This window comes from Leucoraja erinacea, chromosome 1 (genome assembly GCF_028641065.1).
Source record: "Leucoraja erinacea ecotype New England chromosome 1, Leri_hhj_1, whole genome shotgun sequence".
Taxonomy (NCBI): Eukaryota; Metazoa; Chordata; class Chondrichthyes; order Rajiformes; family Rajidae; genus Leucoraja; species Leucoraja erinaceus.
The window spans coordinates 66,404,031-66,425,507 of NC_073377.1; the positions used below are offsets into that span (position 1 = coordinate 66,404,031).

General features: G+C 40.1%; 2 protein-coding genes and 1 long non-coding RNA gene across 5 annotated transcripts in view; 1 reads left to right on the forward strand and 2 right to left on the reverse strand.

Annotated features, from left to right (window-relative positions):
* The window catches only part of dcun1d4 (DCN1, defective in cullin neddylation 1, domain containing 4 (S. cerevisiae)), a 66,776-nt gene extending 64,911 nt beyond the window's left edge, over window positions 1-1,865 (reverse strand). Inside the window, exon 1 of one of the 3 annotated variants that reach the window (XM_055636412.1) lies at window positions 1,673-1,865. In XM_055636412.1, coding sequence (XP_055492387.1) covers window positions 1,673-1,681 — 9 coding nt within the window. In that variant the 5' untranslated portion in view covers window positions 1,682-1,865. Of the gene's footprint in view, window positions 1-737; window positions 1,005-1,672 lie in introns of those variants that run through there. The other 2 variants (XM_055636409.1, XM_055636401.1) reach the window with 2 other exon arrangements.
* Window positions 1,866-3,833: 1,968 nt separating this feature from the next.
* Window positions 3,834-21,477, reverse strand: part of LOC129697731 (PGAP2-interacting protein-like) — a 101,784-nt gene continuing 84,140 nt past the window's right edge. The window contains exons 15-16 of the mRNA XM_055636414.1: window positions 13,070-13,225; window positions 3,834-7,922 (exon numbers count right to left, since the gene is read on the reverse strand). Of these exons, the coding sequence (XP_055492389.1) occupies window positions 7,820-7,922; window positions 13,070-13,225 (259 nt within the window). The 3' untranslated portion in view covers window positions 3,834-7,819. The remainder of the gene's footprint in view (window positions 7,923-13,069; window positions 13,226-21,477) is intronic.
* On the forward strand, window positions 17,441-19,889 carry LOC129697747 (uncharacterized). The gene is made up of 2 exons (XR_008723570.1): window positions 17,441-19,237; window positions 19,294-19,889. It is a non-coding gene; the product is annotated as an uncharacterized LOC129697747 (long non-coding RNA).

Sequence of the window (21,477 nt, forward strand, 5' to 3'; positions counted from 1 at the left end):
TTTTCTATTCCAATTATAAACTATTTCCATTGAATTAATTGTTTAAAATATACCAGGCATTCTTTTAAATTTGAAGTATATTGAACCAGTTGAATGTTGGACATGGTAGAACTATAACAGAACAGTTTCTACCATGGAGAATTCTTACGTTAGACCCAAAATATTCTACATCAAACCTCCATTTAAAACAGAACATTCCAGGTTATATTTCCCAGTTAAAGGTTTCATTTCATAAATCGTGAACTGAACATTGAATATTCCTACGAAGGTGTCACTAGCCCAATTAGAAGAACAAGTGAACAACTGGAATCGGATCGTCGCCTATTTATATTCTCCAGAGATACTGCTGGACCAGATTTCCTCCGGCACTTTGTGGATTTTTTTTTAACTTAGAATCAGATCAGTCAATTTTAAAACACGGAAACAAATCGGGGACAACAGACGTATAACAAATGGATTACTATGGTGATAAGTGCCTGAAATCTAAATTAGGAAAACGCAGACTGAAAAACGTTACATTAAGGACTTGAAACACGACTCAGATTTGAGAATGTATTACTGATTGAGGATGTTAGTCGATGCATCCAAATCAAATATAGGTTAAACAGTTGACAGCAAACAAACGCGAAACATTTTCAGTTGGTTAAGACCCAAAAAATTACATCACTGTGTCGCCCTAATGGCAACATTCTACAAGAGACAACTAAAAAGCCAAATACAAGGAAAACCCAACTGACCTGAACGCAGAATGATCACCATATCTTGCATAGCCACACCAGTGGGTGAATATGCCAAGAGCGGAGAGAGTAATTAAAATAATTCACGTTCACAAAAAAAGTGAAAATATATGAGCCAAGAAATACAAATTGTTTTAATGACTGACACTGAGGCCAACCAAACAAAAGCGAAGTTTGTGCAGGCTGGCGTGCATGCAGAGCTTGCCTGCTGGTCAGAGGTGGGAAGGGGGAGCTCCGCCTCCAAGTGGGAAGGGATTGTAATGAGACTTTCCCCCCCCCACCCCCCCGGCTGCCGCGCGCAAAGCACTGTGGGGGTTGCAGTTCACTTGTGACGGGCTGCGCCGCGTAACCAAAGAACGTGTCGTCACATAACTACAATTCCCAGAATACGTCACGGGCTTTGCGCTGACGTGCTGACGTAAGGCCAGTTGTTTCACCCCCCCCCCCCTCCTCCTCTCTGCTTGAAAAGCCTGAAATAAATGCAACTCAAACTAAAGCTTTGCAGCAGAGTTAATGTCCCCACCCCCACAACTGTGGTGTTGGTGTTGGGGGGGGAAGAAGGAGGAGGAGGAGGGGAAGAATGCTCAGGCCCACTTGCCAGTACTGGGGCTAATTTGCCCCATTTTATTTTATCAGTGCGTACTTATCACATTACCGTTCTTCGCCCTCAACCGATCAGCAGAATCAACGGGGAAACAATCAGCCAGCGCTTCACAGAGAGAGAGGGGGGAATAGGATGGCAAATAACATAATAAGAGCTGCGCCATTGCTTCTCTTACCAGTCACGTAAAAAACTAAAACAGAGCGATATTGGGGGTGGTGTGAAAGGATGGCGATTCACACCGGATTTGTTTTAAAGGGACCTCCGGCTGGATGCTGCTGCTGCCGCCGACGGAAAGGGGAGGGGAGTGATATGAAGGCGAGCTGGTACTTACTGACTGCATCGGCGTGCATTTTCAGTGCAGTGAGGAGACAGGCGGGCGGGCGGACGGACGGACAGACTGGACGCCGCTGGACAACCGCTCCGTTCGTGCCGGGAAAGCCAGTCAGCCGGTAACTGCGGGCGGGAGTCCCGCCCCTGCGCCGCGCCCGTTGGCTGCCTGCGCGTCAAAGGGCGTGTGTGGTGGCAGCGGCCACCAGTCGCTACAGACCCGCCGCTCCACCACTCCTCCTCCTCCTGCTGCTCTGCCAGTCGCTCCACTACTCCTCCTCCTCTGCCAGTCGCTCCACTCCTCCTCCTCCTCCTCCTCGCTCTACCAGTCGCTCCTCCTCCTCCTCCTCTCCTCCTCCTCCTCCTCCCCTCCTCCTCCTCCTCCAGTCTCCTCCTCTCCTCCTCCTCCTCTGCTGCCAGTCGCTCCACTCCTCCTCCTCCTCCTCTGCTGCCAGTCGCTCCACTCCTCCTCCTCCTCCTCTGCCTCTGCTGCCAGTCGCTCTACTCCAAAGATATTTGCTCCACTCCTCCTCCTCCTCCTCTGCCAGCCGCTCCACTCCTACTCCACCTCCTCCTCCTCTGCTGCCCGTCGCTCTATTGCTCCTTCTCCTCCTCTGCTCTACCAGTCGCTCCACCACTCCTCCTCCTCCTCCTCCTCTGCCAGTCGCTACCGCTGCCCACTGCCTCCAACACGGCCAGTCGGTGCCCACTTCCTCCGTCAATACCTTCGCTGCTGCCGTCAGTCAGTCAGTCTGTTCTCGCCTTCACTGTCAATAGCGGCCGCCAGCAGCACGGTCAGCCGGTGCCCACCGCTCCTGTCGTCCTCGGGCAACTGATCACCGTGCCCAGGCCTGTCCCCGGTCTGAAGCAAACGTAAGCTGCGCCTGATGCTTCCGCATAGACAGCGTCTTCGCGCATCTCTCTCCCCCCTTTAGCTTTTCTCTCCACTCCACAACTGTCTTTAACTTTTCTCTCCCCCCCACACCCACCAAATTAAACCACACCCTCGTCGCCGCAGTAAAGCACTAGGCCGAGTACCAGGCCGACCGACCCTTCAGTCAGCGTTGGTGCGACCCGCCGCTGTTTACTGGTGGCCAATGGCCGGATTGTACCGAGGTCAAGGCTGTGGTAACACTTTAAGTCAAGCCAGTTCCATCTAATGTTGACACTTTTTAGGGCTTACCCATTGGGTGCAGCGATCCTGGTGACTTTAAAAGTCACTCTTGCTATCTCTTTGCTAAAATGAATGCCGACTTATCCTCGGGTACTAACACTTCTCAGAGTTCTACCGCGTCTATGGCGAACGTCGTGCCTGTCGATACTGAAGCGCGATGCAGCCAACGCCTAGGCAACCGGAGCTGGACAAGGGATGGGATATCACCCCAGGGGACCAGATGGGTGGCAAGGGAGTTGTGTTTAAAGATGGGTGCAAACACTACTGGGTATGACACTAATTAATGTATAGATGCTGAGAATGACTGGAATTTGTTTTGTATATATTTTTATTCTGAATAAAGTTGATTTTTGCATTAAAAAATCTATACTGATCCCACTTGCCTGCATTCATTCTATTTCTATCCCTGGTAATTCAAGAACATATCAAGAAGCCTTGTAAGTGTTACTGTTTCAGCCTCTACCATCTCCGTGGGAGCTCATTACAGATGACACCCACTATCAAAGATCATACATTTGCATGAAAAGTCTACTCAGATCTATAAAAATCCTCTTGCTCACCTTGCTCTCCTGTTTTTAGCGCTACTCTTAACCCAATGGGACACAAAAACTGACTATGTACTATATATTTGCCTCATAATTTTGACATGTTTCCACAACACAAATAGAAAATAACGTGATGAATAATGGCACACTGTTTACATTACACGGGCTAAATTGGTTATTACACAATTTTGACCAGGAACTAGAACACCAGGTAAAAACTGTCTTGAATTTAAACAGAGGGGAAATAAACAATTTCCAACAGTAAATCAGACACCATTGTCTCTTAAATACACAACTGCTATCTTCCCTGTGGGTGATCATTTAAATTGACAAGCAATCACTTCTATTGACTTGTACAACAAAACTATTAAACAATAGAATTGACCCTTTTATAACAAAATACAACCTTTAGTATTTTTAACAAAACCGTTAAACAACATAATACAACCTGTTATTATAAAATAGAATAATTTGCTTTTTTAGCTTGCAGTAACAAAAATAAACATATTTCTATTGAAAAGACGTTTGGGTTTCACAATCCTGTAAAAGTAACTTTGTAATTCTGAGTTTGAAACTCTTTAACCCCTAAAAACCCTTATCCCAATGACAATATTTTGCTTATAATAAACATGCTTCTTGAAGCAATTTAATTTAGATTGCGCATTAGAAGTATGCACCGATAGTGCATGTGGGAGATGAAGTTTGCTTATTCTCCCTTTTAATGGAATGCGCTAATGTTCATATTATTAAGCGTTCCTATTTAAAATTCGAATATGGGCTGTTTTTTTCCCTGTAGAGACAACCCTTTAGTTTCTAATGAATGGTCATCAACCTGAAAATACTAGATCTGTTTCGACAGATTGTGCGTTTAGTGATTTTTTTTTTTTTAATTTAATTTTCATCTGTTTATTGATATCATTCTGAAATGTAGCCAAATGCTCGTTCAAAACCAGATGCCTAAAACAAAGGCCACATTTTGTGTACGTGCAGATTGTAGAAAGATAGAAACATTGAAGAGACAGAAGCTAGCCATTCTGCCTAGGCCAGCTGAAAAAGGCTATTCAATGTAAAGCCACCTTCTAGGACTTGATCCATAGCCTTACGGGTCATAGCTCTTTAAGTGCTCATTCAGACATGTGGCTTTTCTGACACAACCATCTTTTCAGGCAGAGTTCCCTTTACTTTCTGAATAAAACATATTTGTTAATATTCTGCACTTGTTAATTAACCTCCTGGTTTTTACTCCTCGACCAAAGGAAGTTGGTCATTTCTATATACTCAAATCAGGCCCCTTGGATTTTTATACTTCAGTTAAGACTTATTTCAGCCTCCTCTGTTCTAAACAAAACAATTCCTGTTTATCTAATCTTTCTTCATAATTTAAAATTTCTGGTTCTGATAATCTCTGCAGACATTTTCTCATTGTGGTGACAAAAACTGTGTACAATACATGAACTGTGGCCTCAAGTGTATATAATTCTCACATGATCTACCCCCCTCCCCTTCCCTCGCTCTTGCATTCTAAGAACTTTCAATTAATTACTAATGTTAGAGACAAAATGCTGGAGTAACTCAGCGGGAAAGGCATTATCTCTGAAGAGAAGGAATGGGTGACGTTGCTTGTTGAGACCTTTCTTTAGTCTAGAAGGATCTTGACCCGAAAATTCAGCCATTCCTTCTCAATAGATGCTGCCTGAAACGCTGAGATACACAGCCATTTTTGTGCCTAGCTTTGGTGTAAACCAGCATCTACAGTTCCGTCCTACTCATTATTAATGTTTCCTTTTCTTATAACTTTCCAGCATCAAAGCTTTGGACTATTATCTTCAATGGAAATTTACCAATTACTCGTGTCCTCTGGCCATCGTTGTCTTTTTTGTAACATGCTAATTGAAACTAAACAATATTAAACCAATACTAAACTCAGCGGGTCAGGTAGCATCTCTAATTTTGTGTCTATCTTCGGTGTAAACCAGCATCTGCAGTTCATTCCTGCACAATATTAAACCAGGGACCTCTAATCATTCCTGCTTCTGACTGGTATTTGGTTATTTTAACTTGAACATTTGCAGGCTTTGGTGATCTCCTACTGCCCCCTTTCAGATCCACCCACTTCCTCTGCAGTTGGGGACTTTTTACTATTGCTCATCTTCTCAAATATTTGTGTCTCAATTATTCGCTTCTCCTCATCTAACTTAACTTTCTCTGGCGATGCACATCCAAATGGTCTTTGGTATTTTGGAGGTTGTGTTGTTGAGAAAAAGCTGGGAAAGAGGATTAATAGCAGGCTAACGGTAAACAGTAAATGGACAGCCTTGATAAAGCGAGAAATATCAAGCTACAAAGCACAGCCTAAAAGGTTTAGCGTCCCAGGGAAAGTGTATTGACAGAGGAAGAAAAGGTATACATTATTGTTCAGAGGATGAGAGAGGAAAGGGAATTGGGAAAAATGTGTTTGTGTTTTTGCTCTCATTTGATTATACCATTTAACTAACAAAGTACTTAATATCTACACTGAGCAATTTTCAAGTTTTGCAAAATATTCTCAAACAGAACATATGTAATTTGGAAAGTAGAACAAAATGTTAAATGTTACAATAAACATTCTGGTATTGTAAATTTCAAATTTTATTAAAAGGCACCATGAATATTAGAAATTGGTATTATGTCATCTCTTCAGCCAACCAAATTTTAGGCTGTTGCTATTAGTCTACAAAAAATAAAATTTCATGCAATTTTTTCACATCCAAAAGGAATATGTTTTAATATAGCACCCTTCACATCCCTTTCATAAAGCTCTAAAGTCCTCCGTTTTATAGCAGTATTACTGTTGTTAAGAATATGCCAAGGATGTTGTTGTCTCAGTAGCCATTTATAATTAACTTTCTAATCCTCCATTTCATTCTAGTTTTGATTTTACACCCCTAAATTCACTGAAAAATGAAACTAATCTTATATATTTTTTAACTTCAACATTTTGAATATTTCGCTACTCCTGCTTCAGTGAGTACCTCGGTTATTTACTTCTTCAAAAAGGATAACTGCTTCAACCTAATGAATCTACATTGCACATTTGGTCCAATGTACTTTTTATGTTCCAATGTACATTTTAGGATGGCAGTTGGCCAAAATGGACTGCGTGATTCAGGTTTGTTAGAACTTTTTTGGTACAAACCTCAATCCCATTGCTCTTTTTTTCTTGTCTACAATCAATCATACTTCCAAAAGTCAGTTTGATCCATGCTCTTTAAGATTATCCACACTTTATAAATATTTCTCGTTTGTCCTCTACAATATGCTACCACATGTAAAACTCTAATAATCCTCGTTAATTCAGAAATCCCAATGGTTCAGCATCTAACTTGCTCATTAATTCCCAGTTTGAGCCAGGGCAGTGTGTGGTCAGAGCTAGAGTCTGGATTGTGGGATGGGTGTGCAACTGGGGTCAGGAATTAGGGTCGTTTTGTGCTAAAATACACAAGCTGAAACTCAGGATTTTATTTCCCCTTTCCGTATAAAACTCACCAGGATTCAGTTTTCACTCCCTTTGGCTTACAGGCTCACTCAAAAATATTATACCATCATGTAACATTTAAAAAAAAGATGAAATATCAGTGTGTTAGGGGCATTGGAGTAATATCCAATGGTCTGAAAAATCGGCGCATCGAACACCAAAGTCGCATGGGTGGGGGTTATCAGAATTTTACAGTAGTGTTATTCAGTTAGGTATACCAGAGTTTTATCATTTTCCAAGAACATATCCACAAATGTATCTTCAGAAAATTACACATCCAGTACAAAACAATTGACATAATTTAGAGTGAGTTTTCACTGTTTTCATAAAGCATAATACTGTAAGGGAATCCATCTGAATGTCTAGAGAGCTTTGATGTTATAGTGTTTGGAACTAACAGGCAGGTTAGCTGTTTTTACATGTATATTTATTTCCACTATTACTGTGTCAAGAACAACCTTGTCATATCCCAGTTGTCATCAAATGGTGCGATAAATATTTATTAATTTATCAAATTTCCAAATGCATGAAAGTAACAATAGGATTTATTTTTTTTAAGTGCTGGAATACTTAGGCAGGCAGCATCTGTGGAGGACGGATAGGTCAGACCCTTCAGACTGATAAAATTTCTGCATATTAGAATACATACTATGAGAAACATTTGAAAGGTATGTGGAACATAATAGCCAACGGGAAGAATCAATAACATGGACTGTTTTGAAACGTTCTACAATCTCTCAGAATTTAGTAACAAATGCCGTAGATCCTATTATAAAACATTGGCCTTATATAAGGTTCCTAAAGTTCCTGCCAGCACATGGGAAGATACTTAATAAAGAGTTGAACAACTGTGCTTATATACAGAAATATTAAATGTGTTTCAGATTCCTGCAATTAATTGTGCGATCACATATGCTTTTAATTTTTCCCTTTTTCATTCTGCTTACGGAAGTACTTTGGTGTGCTCATATGAAAGTGGTGTATGTGTTCATAGTTGTGTCCACGTTTATAGGATCCAAACCTAAGAGAGAAAGAACTAATGTTATTAATGGAAAAAATTGTCACTAATGGAAAGTTGTTCCACTTGGTTTCAAGTAAAACATGAAGTGTGAACAATGTTTAATTGAAATCTTAGTACGAAAGGCTTGTGGGAGGTGGGGGGTATTTTGTACAATGCGTCCATTAGATCTTTTGAGCCAGTGCAAAGATAAGATGGTCCTATTGGAGAAAAGAAGTGCTGGGCCTAATCTTACGGACTGTAACCATGCAGGCGGCTGAAGTTTAAATGAGAGAGCATTTTGGTCATAGTGATTGTATATTTCAAGGTAGTAATGAAAAAGCATAGTGGAGAACTCCAAAGCAAAGATCATGAATTCAAGGAAGACCAACACCAATATAATAAAATAGGACCAGGCAAAAACTAGGAGCAGTTCTTGCAGTAAGGTATACAGGCACCAAGTCATGGTAATTTAAAAGTAAAATGGAGAGATTTTTGCAAACGTAACCAAAAAGGTTGATGAGGGCAAAGTTGCAGATGTATATATGGACTTCATCAAAGCATTCGACAAGTTTTCATATGGTGGGCTGCTCTGGAATGTGAGATCACATGGGATCCAAGGAGAGCTAACTGAAAGGACAGAAAATTGGCTTTGTGGAAGGAAGCAGAGGGTATTGATGGAAGGTTGCTTCTCGGACTGGAAGCTTATGACTAGTGGTGTGCCTCAGGGTTCGGTGCTGGGCCCGTTTAGTGGCATGGCAAGATTAGCATGTTTGCAGATGATGTAAGTGGTATTGCAGATAGTGAAGATGTTTGTGAAAAATTGCAGCAGGATTTTGATCAGTTGACCAGATGGGTTGATGGAATTTAATACTGAGAAATGTGAGGTGTTGCATTTTGTATTTTGGGAGCTGTAGAGCAGAGGGATCTAGTGGTGCAGGTGCATGGTTCCTTGAATGTGGAATTGCAGGTAGACTTTTGACACTTTGATCTTCATCAGTCAGAGTATTTAGTATAGAAGTTTGAGGTCATGTTACATTGATGACGTTGATGAGGTCACATTTAGAGTATTGTGTTCAAATCTGGGCACCATGTTGTAGGAAAGATGTCAAGCTGGAAAGGGTGCAGAGAAGATTTACGAGGGTGTTGCCATGATGTGAGGGTATGATTTATAGGGAGAGGTTGTGTAGGGTGGGATTCTCTTTCTTGGAGTGCAGGAGGATGAGGGGTGATCTTATAGAGGTGTGTAAAATTATGAGAGTAGATGCATAGAGTGTTTTGGACTGAGTAGGGGAATTGAGGACACAGGTTTAAGGTGAAGGGGAAAAGATTTATTAGGAATCTGAAAGGTAACTTTTTCCACACAAAGGGTGGTGGGTGTATGGAACGAGCTGCCAGAGGAGGTAGTTGAGGTAGTTGAGGCAGGGACTATCCCAACATTTAAGAAACAGTTAGAAAGGTACATGGATAGGACAGGTTTGGAGGGATATGGGCCAAACACAGGCAGGTGGGACTAGTGTAGCTGGGACATGTTGGCCGGTGTGGACTAGTGTAGCTGGGACATGTTGGCCGGTGTGGGCAAGTTGGGCCAAAAGGCCTGTTTCCACACTGTACAACTCTATGAGAGAGTTCTGACCCAACATATTCCCATAAGGGTGATATGCAAGGACAACAAGTCCAAGAAAACTTGAATATCAAGGAATATCGATGGTTGGATAAATGTTTTATTTTTAACTTGGCAGGTCTAGAGCACTGAAAATGGGAGAACAGGAGAATATAAAATGTAGGAGGGTATTCAAAAAATGAAATAAGGAGGGAAAGGAGAGACATGAAACATCACTGATGTCAAAGAGCAGGATGCATCTTAAAGCATTTTATAAGTTCAGGTGATCCTCACAATTGGGTAACAGAAATTCACTCTTACAAAACACAAACACAAACACAAACATTTGAAATAATGGATAACATGCATTGTTACAGAATTTATGTGGATAAAGTAAATAGATAGTCAAGGAAAACACAAACCGTTTTCAAGGTACATAATCCCTCCCTCCTCACCCCACCCCCCCACACCACCCTCCCCCCTCCCCTCCCCTTCCCCCCACCCCCAACTGTAATGTAGGAAGAGCAGGCATTAAAATGGATCAAAGGGGCAATTGCCAGGGAATGTTGGTAAGCTGTTAAAAGGATAATTCACATCTGTATTCACCAAGGAGAATTAAGAGAGGGTAATTGTGAAGTTCTGAAACAAGTTGCCATATTTAAAAAAAAAGGTATAAGACGTCAAAGCACAATTAAAGAGCATAAATCACAGCAACCTGAAGAGATGTATCCCATGATGAAATGATCACTGGAACGCTCACAAATTTTTAAATCTTTGCTGACCACAGATGAAATTAAAGATGATAAATAAGGATCCTTATTCAAGAAAGGCAGCAGTTAATTATAAAGCCTGTGAAGCTAACATTAGTTGGAGGGACATTATTGGAAAAAATACTAACAGAATTCATCTACATTTCCATAGGCATGGATTCATCAAAAATAGCCATCATTGCTTTGTTTGAGTAACTTGTGTAGCAGCAAACTAAGGAGGGAGATGCTGGATTCATTTTCCTTTGAGCAGAAATATGATAGATATACAAAATTATAAGGGGCATAAATAGGACAGATAGCCAAAAACCTTTCCTTGTGTTAGAGGTATCCAAGATCATAAGGAATAGGTGAGCTAGTGACTTCGACGAAATGTGAAGAATGTGTTTTTTGCCCAGAGGTTGATTAAGTCTTGAATGGTCTGCCAGAGAAGGTAGTGGATGCAAGTACCGGTACTCTCACAACATTTAAGAAACATCCAAATGAGCACTAGAACCACCAAGTTACTATAGGCTTTGTACAAAATGGTAGTAAATGGTATTTGTGCAGATAGGTATTTAATGTTTGGCATTGATGTAGTGGGCCCAAGGGGTGACGGGTGAGTGTCCAAAGGTGTGAATGTTAGATTGTCATTATCAGTGTGTAACTGAATATTGTTTAGATCTGCGTTACATGCAGCCACCAACTATTTCTTTGTAAGAGGGGTTATGAATGGAAATGAGCATTTGTGCACTCAGCAAAATTATCACATCATGATATGGTGAAGATGATTATTTCTGAAACACTATTCAGAAATCCTTGCAGAACTGGTGTCAATCCTCCGACAAACCAAAATAGACAGTGGAGAGATTTTCTCCTGTTTATTAATGGTCTTTATTTACCAGGATTCCTTAATACCATGTCAAATAAATCTTAAACGTCTTACAATAATTTTTACCCCCATAAGATGTGGTGGAATACAATCACATTCCTGGTGAGGGCACAAGCTATGCCCTCACTGCTCCTAGTTTTGGGTGGATGTAGAGAGGGTGTTTCCCCTGGCCGAGGAGTCAGAAGTCAAAGATAGGCCATTTAGAACTGAGATGAGGCGAACTGACAAAAACACATTTATCTACCCTAGAGGACTGCGGAGACTGTCCCTAGGTCATTCAAGAAATAAATCAATAGATTTCTGCGTATAATGTAATTAACAGATGTAACACAGGAAAATGGCTGAGATAGACTTTCAGATATAATCTTGATGGATGAGCAGGTTCAAAGGGGCAGATGGTCTGTCACTCCTAATCCTTGTTCTCTATATTGTTTTGATCTTAACTTCAGCTACCATACCCTAAATGTAGAATTCCCTTAATAACCATTTACACTTTTGCCTTTCAATACCTTAACCCATCTCCTTCAGAAGACTAAGACATATACCTTTATTAAATATTTTTTTATCCAAGGTGGAACTGTTGACATCATCTTAATTACATGCCAAGCATTGTTGATGAGATTTTACAATCTGGGATTATGAACATTGATGCAAGCAAAATCTAGGTACCGGGCTCCATAACAGAGTTGATTTTTACTTGTCATTTTTACTGAGACACATTTAAAGGACAAGACAAGTGATACTGCTGCCGCCAAATCCCAGCAACCCAACTTTAATTCTGACCCTGGAGGTGTATGAGGTTTTTTTTAACTGCATGGATTTCCTCAGTTTCCTCCAACATCCTCTAAAGAAATGCTGGTTGGTTGGTTAATGGGCTATTGTAAATTGTCCCTAATGTAAGTGGATAGCAGTAGCTTCTTCCCCATTGTTATCAGGCTTCTGCACAGTCCTTCCATAATCTAGGGTACTGTCTGATTCACTTCTACCCCATTATGATAATTGGACTTTGCCTATTGAACTGATGTACTACAATGCTGAGGACTATATTCTGCATTCTGTATCTTCCCTTTTGCTCTATCGATTATACTTGAGTTTGTCAATTACATTTAATTAAAGTATTATCTGATCTGATTAGATAGCATGTAAAATAAAGCTTTTCACTGCATCTTGGTATATGTGACAATAATAAACATATACCTAGATAGTATAAAGGAGAATTAAGCGGTAGGGGTTTGATGGTCTTGTGAGAAAGGGAAGTACGTAGAGGAATGGGAATATTCCAAGAGCCAGCATACTCAGACCTTTTTTGCCACAAGGAAACAAAATAATTTTCAATTCCTGCATACCAAATGCCATAATACGGTGGGCTTGCCCACCGCGGATGTCGGACCCGCCCGTCGGGGAGCGAGGAGGACCGTCGGAACCTCCCAGCGAGCGCCGACAGCTGTCCAAGACGGCCCGGTGGCAGGTAGCCGTGGACGGGCGCGCTTGAGCACCAGAAGTCGGACGAGCCCCCGCAGTGGGTGCCGGAGGTCAGTCGAGGACACGCCGCTGAGAACTAAGAAGGATATGGCATGGGGGGGGGAGTGCAGAGAACCAAAAGGGAACCTGCGAGGGAGGAAGGAGAGGCGAGAGAACAAACAGGGCCCCGGCATCGGAGGGCCAGCAAAACCAAAGAAGGACGCTTGGAGACAACATTGAATACTTTGTCAGTACACTCTACATGGCAGGTAGACAAAAATGCTGGAGAAACTCAGCAGGTGCAGCAGCATCTATGGAGCGAAGGAAATAGGCAACCCTTCACTCTACATGGCAACTTTGCATACTTTGTGTATGGTACGCAAAACAAAGAATTTCCCTCTGACATGTAACATGTGATAATAAACTATCAATCATTCAATCCTTCATAGTCACCTTCCCTGTCACTAACCTGGGATTAAAGTGAATTTCTTCAGGTACTACTCGAGGATCAATTTCAATCTTGTTATTATCTTCATAATGATTCTGGTCATCAGGAATCTGAAATTTTCCCAACTGGACTTCTGTATCACTTAAACCGCCATGCGAAATGCGGGCATAGCCCAACCTAAAATAAGAGATACAGATACAGTGTGTTTACGTCAATACATGAAACTAGTTGAGGTTTTTTTCCATATATCTTAGAGCAGAAATGTAAGTCCTTGTTTTGATTTGGCCCTTGCAATGGAAACGGTGTCATAGCTTCAGGTTAGGAAGGGGGGGGGGGGAAGAGGAAGAACGGAAGTATCTGAGCTCTTCAAATATTAATTAGATTACCAAAGTTAATGATCTTTCTCCAATAGCCTTGTGATTGAACCACATATTTTGTCTATTTTAGTTAGTTCCTTTCTTTACAACTGCCCAGAGAGTTGTATCTGATAGGAGCATAATTTATTGCTGCTTTGCCCAAATGGAATTGAACACTTGATTGTGAAAGTCATCCAAACTAAATCTGATCATTATCACGATGAATGTGCATCATGAGATACATAGTTTATAGTGCCAATTCTTTTGATGGAAAATAGTTTGGGGCAACTTCTTTCATGCATTGATTGAGAGTTTTGCCACCTTTTTGTTATGTCAGATAGAATACGAAGGTGCATTTGAAACATTATTATAACATCAAATTAGCGACATTTTGATTAATTGGCTACCTGACCTCACCTTAAAATATATCACTTGATCTTAATTAAATAATATTGGTGAATTTTTGACATAATTAGGAATTAAATAAGTTTTTAAAATGTGCCTAAAGACGTTAATGTAGTGAATAAACAGTGAACTAAATAAACTACAACTTAAATGTAAAGGGTTTTTATTGGCCTAAACAAAAACTAACGAAAATATATGCTGCATTTAATCATAATATATGCAATACACAAGAATGCTAAATTAATTTAATAAAAGTTGAAATACTTGTGGTTTATAATGTCATGATCACATGCTACTTTCAAACCATATTTCAAGTCAACATTTTGCAATACAATCTTTCACAGACACACACATACATTTCAATACTAAGTTTCTCATCATAAAAACTTGCATTTCTTCATTCTATTTTAAACCTTATAGAAATGCAGAGAATCAGAGAGTACAAATTAAAGTTATTTACAAATTTCAGTAAATTCATTAACGGTTACCAAAAGGGAACTGGATCAAAGCCTCTCATGGAAATGCTAAAATGAAAGGGTAGGGGAGTGACCTGCATGCTCACGCATGGTGTAGGCACAAGTATTAAAAACCACAAGATCTCATTTTACCCGTCTATGATTTTGGTGACATCAAAATAAAGCATTATTTTTTATTGAATTTCTGAATTTTACTATTTTATCCACCTAAATATTTACCATGAACTTTACTTTTAATGTATAACACCAGAAGAAATGGAAACAGGAGTTGACTATAATGTCCCTGGAGCCTGTTCAGGCATTCTTAATAAACTACAGCTAATTAACTTATTTATTTTATTTATTTTATTTTATTAATTAATTTAATTAATTATTATTTTTTTCTCTCTTTTTTATTGTATTGTATTGTATTGTATTGTATATCTTTATTGTAATTTCCTGAGTATTCACATACCCAGAGGAAACAAAAAAACGTTGCTCAACCAGTGTCCATTCAGTGTGCATTAAAAATAAATAGAAATAAAAATACATATATCATGAACAAATTTGACACTCTACTAAACATTCAACAGGCGTTCCGATCGGCAGCGGCACAACAGTGGCTCTGCTGCAGTGTGTCCGGGTTGGTGGTTGGTGCGCGATACTTTGGCAGGGGGCAAAGTCCATTTAGCAGTCTTATAGCCTGTGGGAAGAAGCTGAGGAGCATCCTGCTGGTTTTGCAGCTAATGCTCCTGTGCCTCTTCCCAGATGGCAGGATGGAGAAAATGTCATGCGATGGGTGGTAGGGGTCTTTGATGATGGAGATGGCTCTGCTGATACATCTCTTCCTGTATATGTCCAGCAGGAAAGGGAGTGTGGCTTTGTATGGCTTTGTAAATATTTGATTAGTGTATAAATGTAAATAATTTGGTGTACATATAACTGCTGGTGTACATATGGTGTACATATAGCTGCTACATTTATAATTATAAGCAGTTGAATAAGGGGTGGGAATTAATAAGCTTTGGCTTCTTCCTGCTCCTTTTCGGACACATACGATTTCATTTATGTATGGATATTGTTTATGACACTTTATAAATATTCTTGTTTTGTTTTTTGTATGCTGTTTCACACTTGCTTTTTATTCTTTTATTCTGTTCGAAATAAAGAATTAATAAATTAAAATAAAAAAACTTTCCTCAAGTTCATTTTCCTGCCCATTCCCATACACAACGTTACTAATCAAAAATCTATCTATCTGTCTCTGCTTTGAGCATTTTCAAAGTTACATCTGCCACATCTTCGTGGTGCACGGGATTCCAAGGACTCAAAACCTTTCGGATCGGAAGAAGAAATTATTCTACATTTCAGTGTTAAACAGGCCACCCTTCATTATGTGCCTCTGGTCTCAGACGCTCCCACAAATGAATACCTCCTCCCAATGACTCTTGACTCTTATAGACATAGAAACATAGAAATTAGGTGCAGGAGTAGGCCATTCGGCCCTTCGAGCTGTACCGCCATTCAATATGATCACGGCTGATCATCCAACTCAGTATCCCGTACAATGAACTGGTATCCCGTACAATGAACTGGCCTCGACTACCCTCTGTGGCAGAGAGTTCCAGAGATTCACCACTCTCTGTGTGAAAAAAGTTCTTCTCACCTCGGTTTTAAAGGATTTACCCCTTATCCTTAAGCTGTGACCCCTTGTCCTGGACTTCCCCAATCTTTCATGAAGATTGCCTCTCAACTAAATCTTAATGACTCTAGGCCCAATATGTTCTCCCTCTCCTCATCAGACAGTTCCTCCATTTCTGAAACCTCTGACCTGCCTCAAAACATATACCTCTCCTTAAATAAGGGGAATGTAAGTGTTCTCATTAAATGTGGCTTAATTAGTGGCATATAACTGCGATCAGACTTCCCTACTTTTGTTCTTTAATCCCTTTGAAGTGAAAGCCAACATTCAATAGCTGTAACGATATGCTAGCTTTTTGTTTCATACACAACTCTTCCAAATTCATTCACCATGAACAGTAGAGCACAGGAACAATCCCTTTGCCCAGTGTCTGGCTGAACATGATGCCAAATTAAACTAATCTCGTCTGCTTCATGTGATCCATATACTTCTAATCCCTGCGTATTCATGTTCCTTTCTAAAAACCTGATAAACGCCACCATCATATATGCATGCTCTAGGCACCCACACCCTCTGTGTTAACAAAACACTCACCCTGCAGGTCTCTTTTAAACTTTTCCCTGTTCACCTTTGAGCTATGTCTCTAGTTTTTGATATTTCCACACTGGAGAAAATGGTCTGACTGTTTATTCTATTTATGCCTTATAATTCTATCAGATCTCCCCTCAACCTCTGATGTTCCAGAGAAACAATCCAAGTTTGATCAGACTCTCCCTCTAGCCAAAATCCTCCGATCCAGGCAGCATCTTTGTTTTCCTTTTTTTTCCAGCCTCTGAGGCCTCCACATTCATCATTTGTGTTGTAACTTCCTGCAGTTATTTCATTTAAATGATCATTTAAATTTTTATCATACTTCTTTTCCAAGTAAACAACTTCATATTGTCACATTGTAGTCCACTCGCCAATTTTTGCCACTTAACATTTCAAGTTATTATTTCTCATTTATTTTCCTCGCAGCTTGCCTTCACACCTACATTTATATCGTGCATAAATGTGACTACAGTACATTTGCTTCTTTCTTCTAAATCAATATATATTGTGAATTTAAATCTGTAATACAATTGAAATTGTTAAGGCAGATAGAGAACATTTTAGAAATATATTTATTGTATTGTATTGTATTGTATATCTTTATTGTAATTTCCTGAGTATTCGCATACCCAGAGGAAACAAAAAAACGTTGCTCAACCAGTGTCCATTCAGTGTGCATGAAAAAATAAATAGAAATAAAAATACATGTATCATGAGCAAATTTAACACTCTACTAAACATTCAACAGCCGTTCCGACCGGCAGCGGCACAACAGTGGCTCTGCATCAACGTTTCTGGATAGAATAGTGAATCCAAAATTCAGAACACATGAAACTTTTCATCTTTATGAATGGACGACAACTCACTTCTAATAATCATGTGATAAGGTAAATACATAAGATAATATTTAATTTTGGTGAATTACTAGGTTGTGGTTGTGAGGAAATATATTTTAAAATTGTTCAAATGATAAGTTCTTAAGGATCTTGTGTTAAGTTGCAAGAGAAGGGTTTGGAGTTGGGGCTTTCAGAAATACATGCCTCCACAAAGAAATAAAGAACAAAGAACACACACATGAGAACAGATGGCTTATCATAACATGGAAAGGGTGATCTGGATAGGCATATCTATTCTTTATTGCTTTGGAGCAACAATCATGTTGTGAGAAGGTGTAGTTGGTTTAGGTTGGTGTTTATAATAGAGATTGTTAATGGGATCTTTCTCCATGACATGGGCACCATCCTTCTTCCTTTGTGACACATCTCAGAGTTTGGCTGTGTCATCTAAGGCGATTTATGATTGTCTATGTTGGATTGTAGGCACCAAGGGTAGATACTAGTCTGTGAGATGGTTTGTGCTGTTTAGATGTGTTTATGTTGGGATAAAAGATAAGGCATAGATGATGGTTGTGTGACCTTTGCAAAAGGATTTCTTATGTGTATAAAAAACTAAGAAAGTAACTCTGTTTTAATCTAAGCCAAACGATTGGGGTCTGCATATAGTAATCTTCTATTTGCTGTGTGGAATGCTATTCGTGGGGGGGTCGTAAAGAGACCTTACATTCCTTTCCTCCACTGATAGTAGGAGGTTGTAATTCAGAATGAAACTAGACCCGAGCTTGGAAGGAGGAATTATAATTTATCAAGTGTGACAAGTATATGGCCTTTGTGAGCTTGGAGGTGGGAATTGTGTGATTAGAACTTTGTCTTTACCACTTTGTAAGAATGGGGTAAAACTCATCTTTAATCTTTGTAATCCATAAGTAACTGTATTTTAACTAAGTGATTTTAAGGAAATTAATTGTGAAGTGTATTGTGTTTAATTACGATTGTAAGTATTAGACTTTGTTTAAATCAGAAGTTTTAGAAATAACTTTATTTTCCAAAAGTGAAAATATGTTTTGTATGTATGTGTTGTGTGATTGCTATATTATGTGTATATTCTGAAAAGTATTCTGTGAGAATTAGTTTTATATCTGTGGTTTTACTTTAATGAAATAAAATGATTTTGAGCAAAGAGGTTGAAGAAACCACAGAGGGGATGAAGGTTGTAAAGGGGCTGGAAAAGGGAAAATCATGTGACTATACGTGTTGTCAATCAATGGAAAGGATTTAGTTGATTGGTTAATGCAAATAAGTTAAATGTATGGTAAACCATAATGATTGGTTAATAGTTTGCCACTCCTTTTGTACTATCCTTGTCTTTTACCTATATAATGTGTTACATTTATGCCAAAGTTGTAGTTCTTTCAACCTGCCCCAGAGTTTCTAACTCTGTGTTGGAAGGTTTAAAGAATTATCCAGCGCTGTCAGAATAAAGAATCGATTCCAGCAACAAGGGTTTGAATCAAGTTTTCTTGAATTAGACTGGCAAAAAGAACTCATTTTAACATTTGGTGTCAGAAGTGGGATTCAGACGGTTCACCGACAACACGAGGAACGAAAATAAGCGTTAAACTGCGCACTGATTGGACCAGAGGAATTGGCCAAGCAGAAGTGAGTAGTTAAACACCACTCTGTTTTCCTCTTCTCCGTATATCGCTGCGTAGTCGACCCTTCGTTCTTGTGTTGAACGGGATCCAGACAGAATCAGGTCAGTCTAACAAACCTTGTTGATTGGTAAGATTGGTCATTAGGAATGATCAAAGGTGAACAGACTCGTCCATTAGGAATGGGGAGTCTTAGTCATTGGGAATGCTCCATTAGGAATGGAGAAACTTGGTCATTAGGAATGATCAAAGGTGATGGGAATGCTCCATTAGGAATGGAGAAACTTGGTCATTAGGAATGATCAAAGGTAAATGCCGGCTGAACTGGATAAATTTATCCTGACCATTTGGAATGGCAGGAGATAGTGATTTGGAAACAGGGTCAGCTAAACACTGACAGTGCTAAATTTATCCTGACCATTTGGAATGGCAGGAGATAGTTAGAAAGATTTGGAAACAGGGTCGGCTAATCACTGACAGTGCTAAATTAATCTCGACCATTTGGAATGGTGCGAAGTAATTAAAAACAATTGAATTCGGATCCAGTGAAAAGCCATGGAAAATAAGAAATAGTAAAACGTTAACGTAATTATTATATTGTTATAAGAATATTAATACTGTGTATAGATTAAATTGGTTGTGAATATAGTACTGATCAGTGTGATAAATATATTAATTGTGATAAGTGAATTAAGATGGGTAATCACTTAGATAACACCAAGAGTTCTAGCAGCCCATTGCAGATTTTATGTGACAAATATCCTGAAAGTTCTCAGCAATTCGGAGAATTATCAGGGGCATTAAATCAGAACTTGGGTAACAAACAATGGCCTCTGGGGGGGTCCTAGAAATCCAGATCTGGTAAAAACAAGCCCAAGAATTAATATGGAAAAGAAATGCAAATTGATTGAATTATGGCGAAATTGGCGTGAGGAGGAATTAGATATAAATTTAATGTTGAGGTAATGAGACGAGAGTGTGCACACGAAAGGACTAGAGGACAGGAGAGAGAAGGAAAAAGGTTTTTTAAAAAAAAAGGGACTGCGCAGTTTAAATGGTTGGCCTTCAATTAGCAGAGGGAGACGAAAGGGAGGTATGGGAAAATCAGAAAAGTCTGAGCCCCAGTCAGTGGCGACAGGAATTTAACCAAATTTACCTAGGACAGGATCAGAAATCGATAGTGCACCAAGCCCAGGCACCAAAAAAAAAATTGGAGAAGCCCCAGTTTAGACTCTGTAGCATGGCATACATGGTCACAGTCTAGAGACCAGGAGCAAGAAGGACGAGAGGAAAGGAGGTCACACAGTTGGGACTATAAAAGGGAGCACTTGGCTGAGAAAACCACACCCCAGAAGCACCACTTTTCAAGAAGATTTAGACACAAGAAGCAAATGGAAGGAGAGCATGGGAATCACAGTTTAGACTCTGTACCACAAAGGCTGAGAAAACACAGTTGGGACTACCCTTGGCAGAAAACCACACCCCAGAAGCAACAAGGGAAGGTGCTGAAATAGACGGAATAAGAAAGCATCTTCCAGGCGCCAATATTCTGTCAGAACGGTCCCTAACCCCAGAGCCCTTATACCTCCTCCACCCAACCAACAAGATTATGGCGAAACAGGCATGAATAATGTGTGGCTGCTGTGGAAACCACATGAGATGATGACAATTTTGTTGGGAGTGCCTAAGAAACGGAATCCACAAACTTTTATTGAATTTTGAAGAACAACGATATCTGTATATCACGCTGATTCCCGAGAATTATGGGTACTAGTTCAGCAAGTTTTAACAGCGGTTGAGTATACCAGATTCTTGGTTCATTTAACCTAGAACAACCATGCAGCCCTAGCGGTGGTGCACCCAGGGGCAGGTAACAATGAGCATCGATTACAGCTTTTGCTGGCAGCCGTGTGCCTCACTCTCCAGCAGCCAATCGATATATCAAAGGTTTTGGATATGAAACCAGGGGAAGGAGAGGCTGCAGAAGATTTTCTGGAAAGGTTTAAAACCATCTACTGTAACCAATCGGGTGACACTCAGTATGAGCAAGGAAATGACTCGCCACGGTTTTGTGCTATGGTTATGAACTGTTTGCCTTCCAGCGTTGCAATGGCTATTTAAACCAATAATATGGACTGGTCAGAGTCTTCATCGGCCCGCATGTCAAGAGCTGTGAGAGCCTTTTGGAAAGACTGTCCTATTGGAGACAGTGAAGCCCAGGTAAAGGTAAAAACGAATATGTGATGAGAGAAACGAGAGAATTTCCACCAGTGCTGTCCCTGACTGAATGGGCTAACATATCTGGATGTTACCCTGTTTACGGATGGCAGCTCATCCATTGTTGAAAAGGGAGAATGGTTGTCAGGCTATGTGATTGTTAATCAGGAGGGAACGACCATTGAAGCAGCATCTTTTGAGGCTCCCTTCTAAGCCCAGCTAGCCGAACTATTTGCGTTGACTAGAGCCTGCACCCTGGCCGAAGAACTATCTGC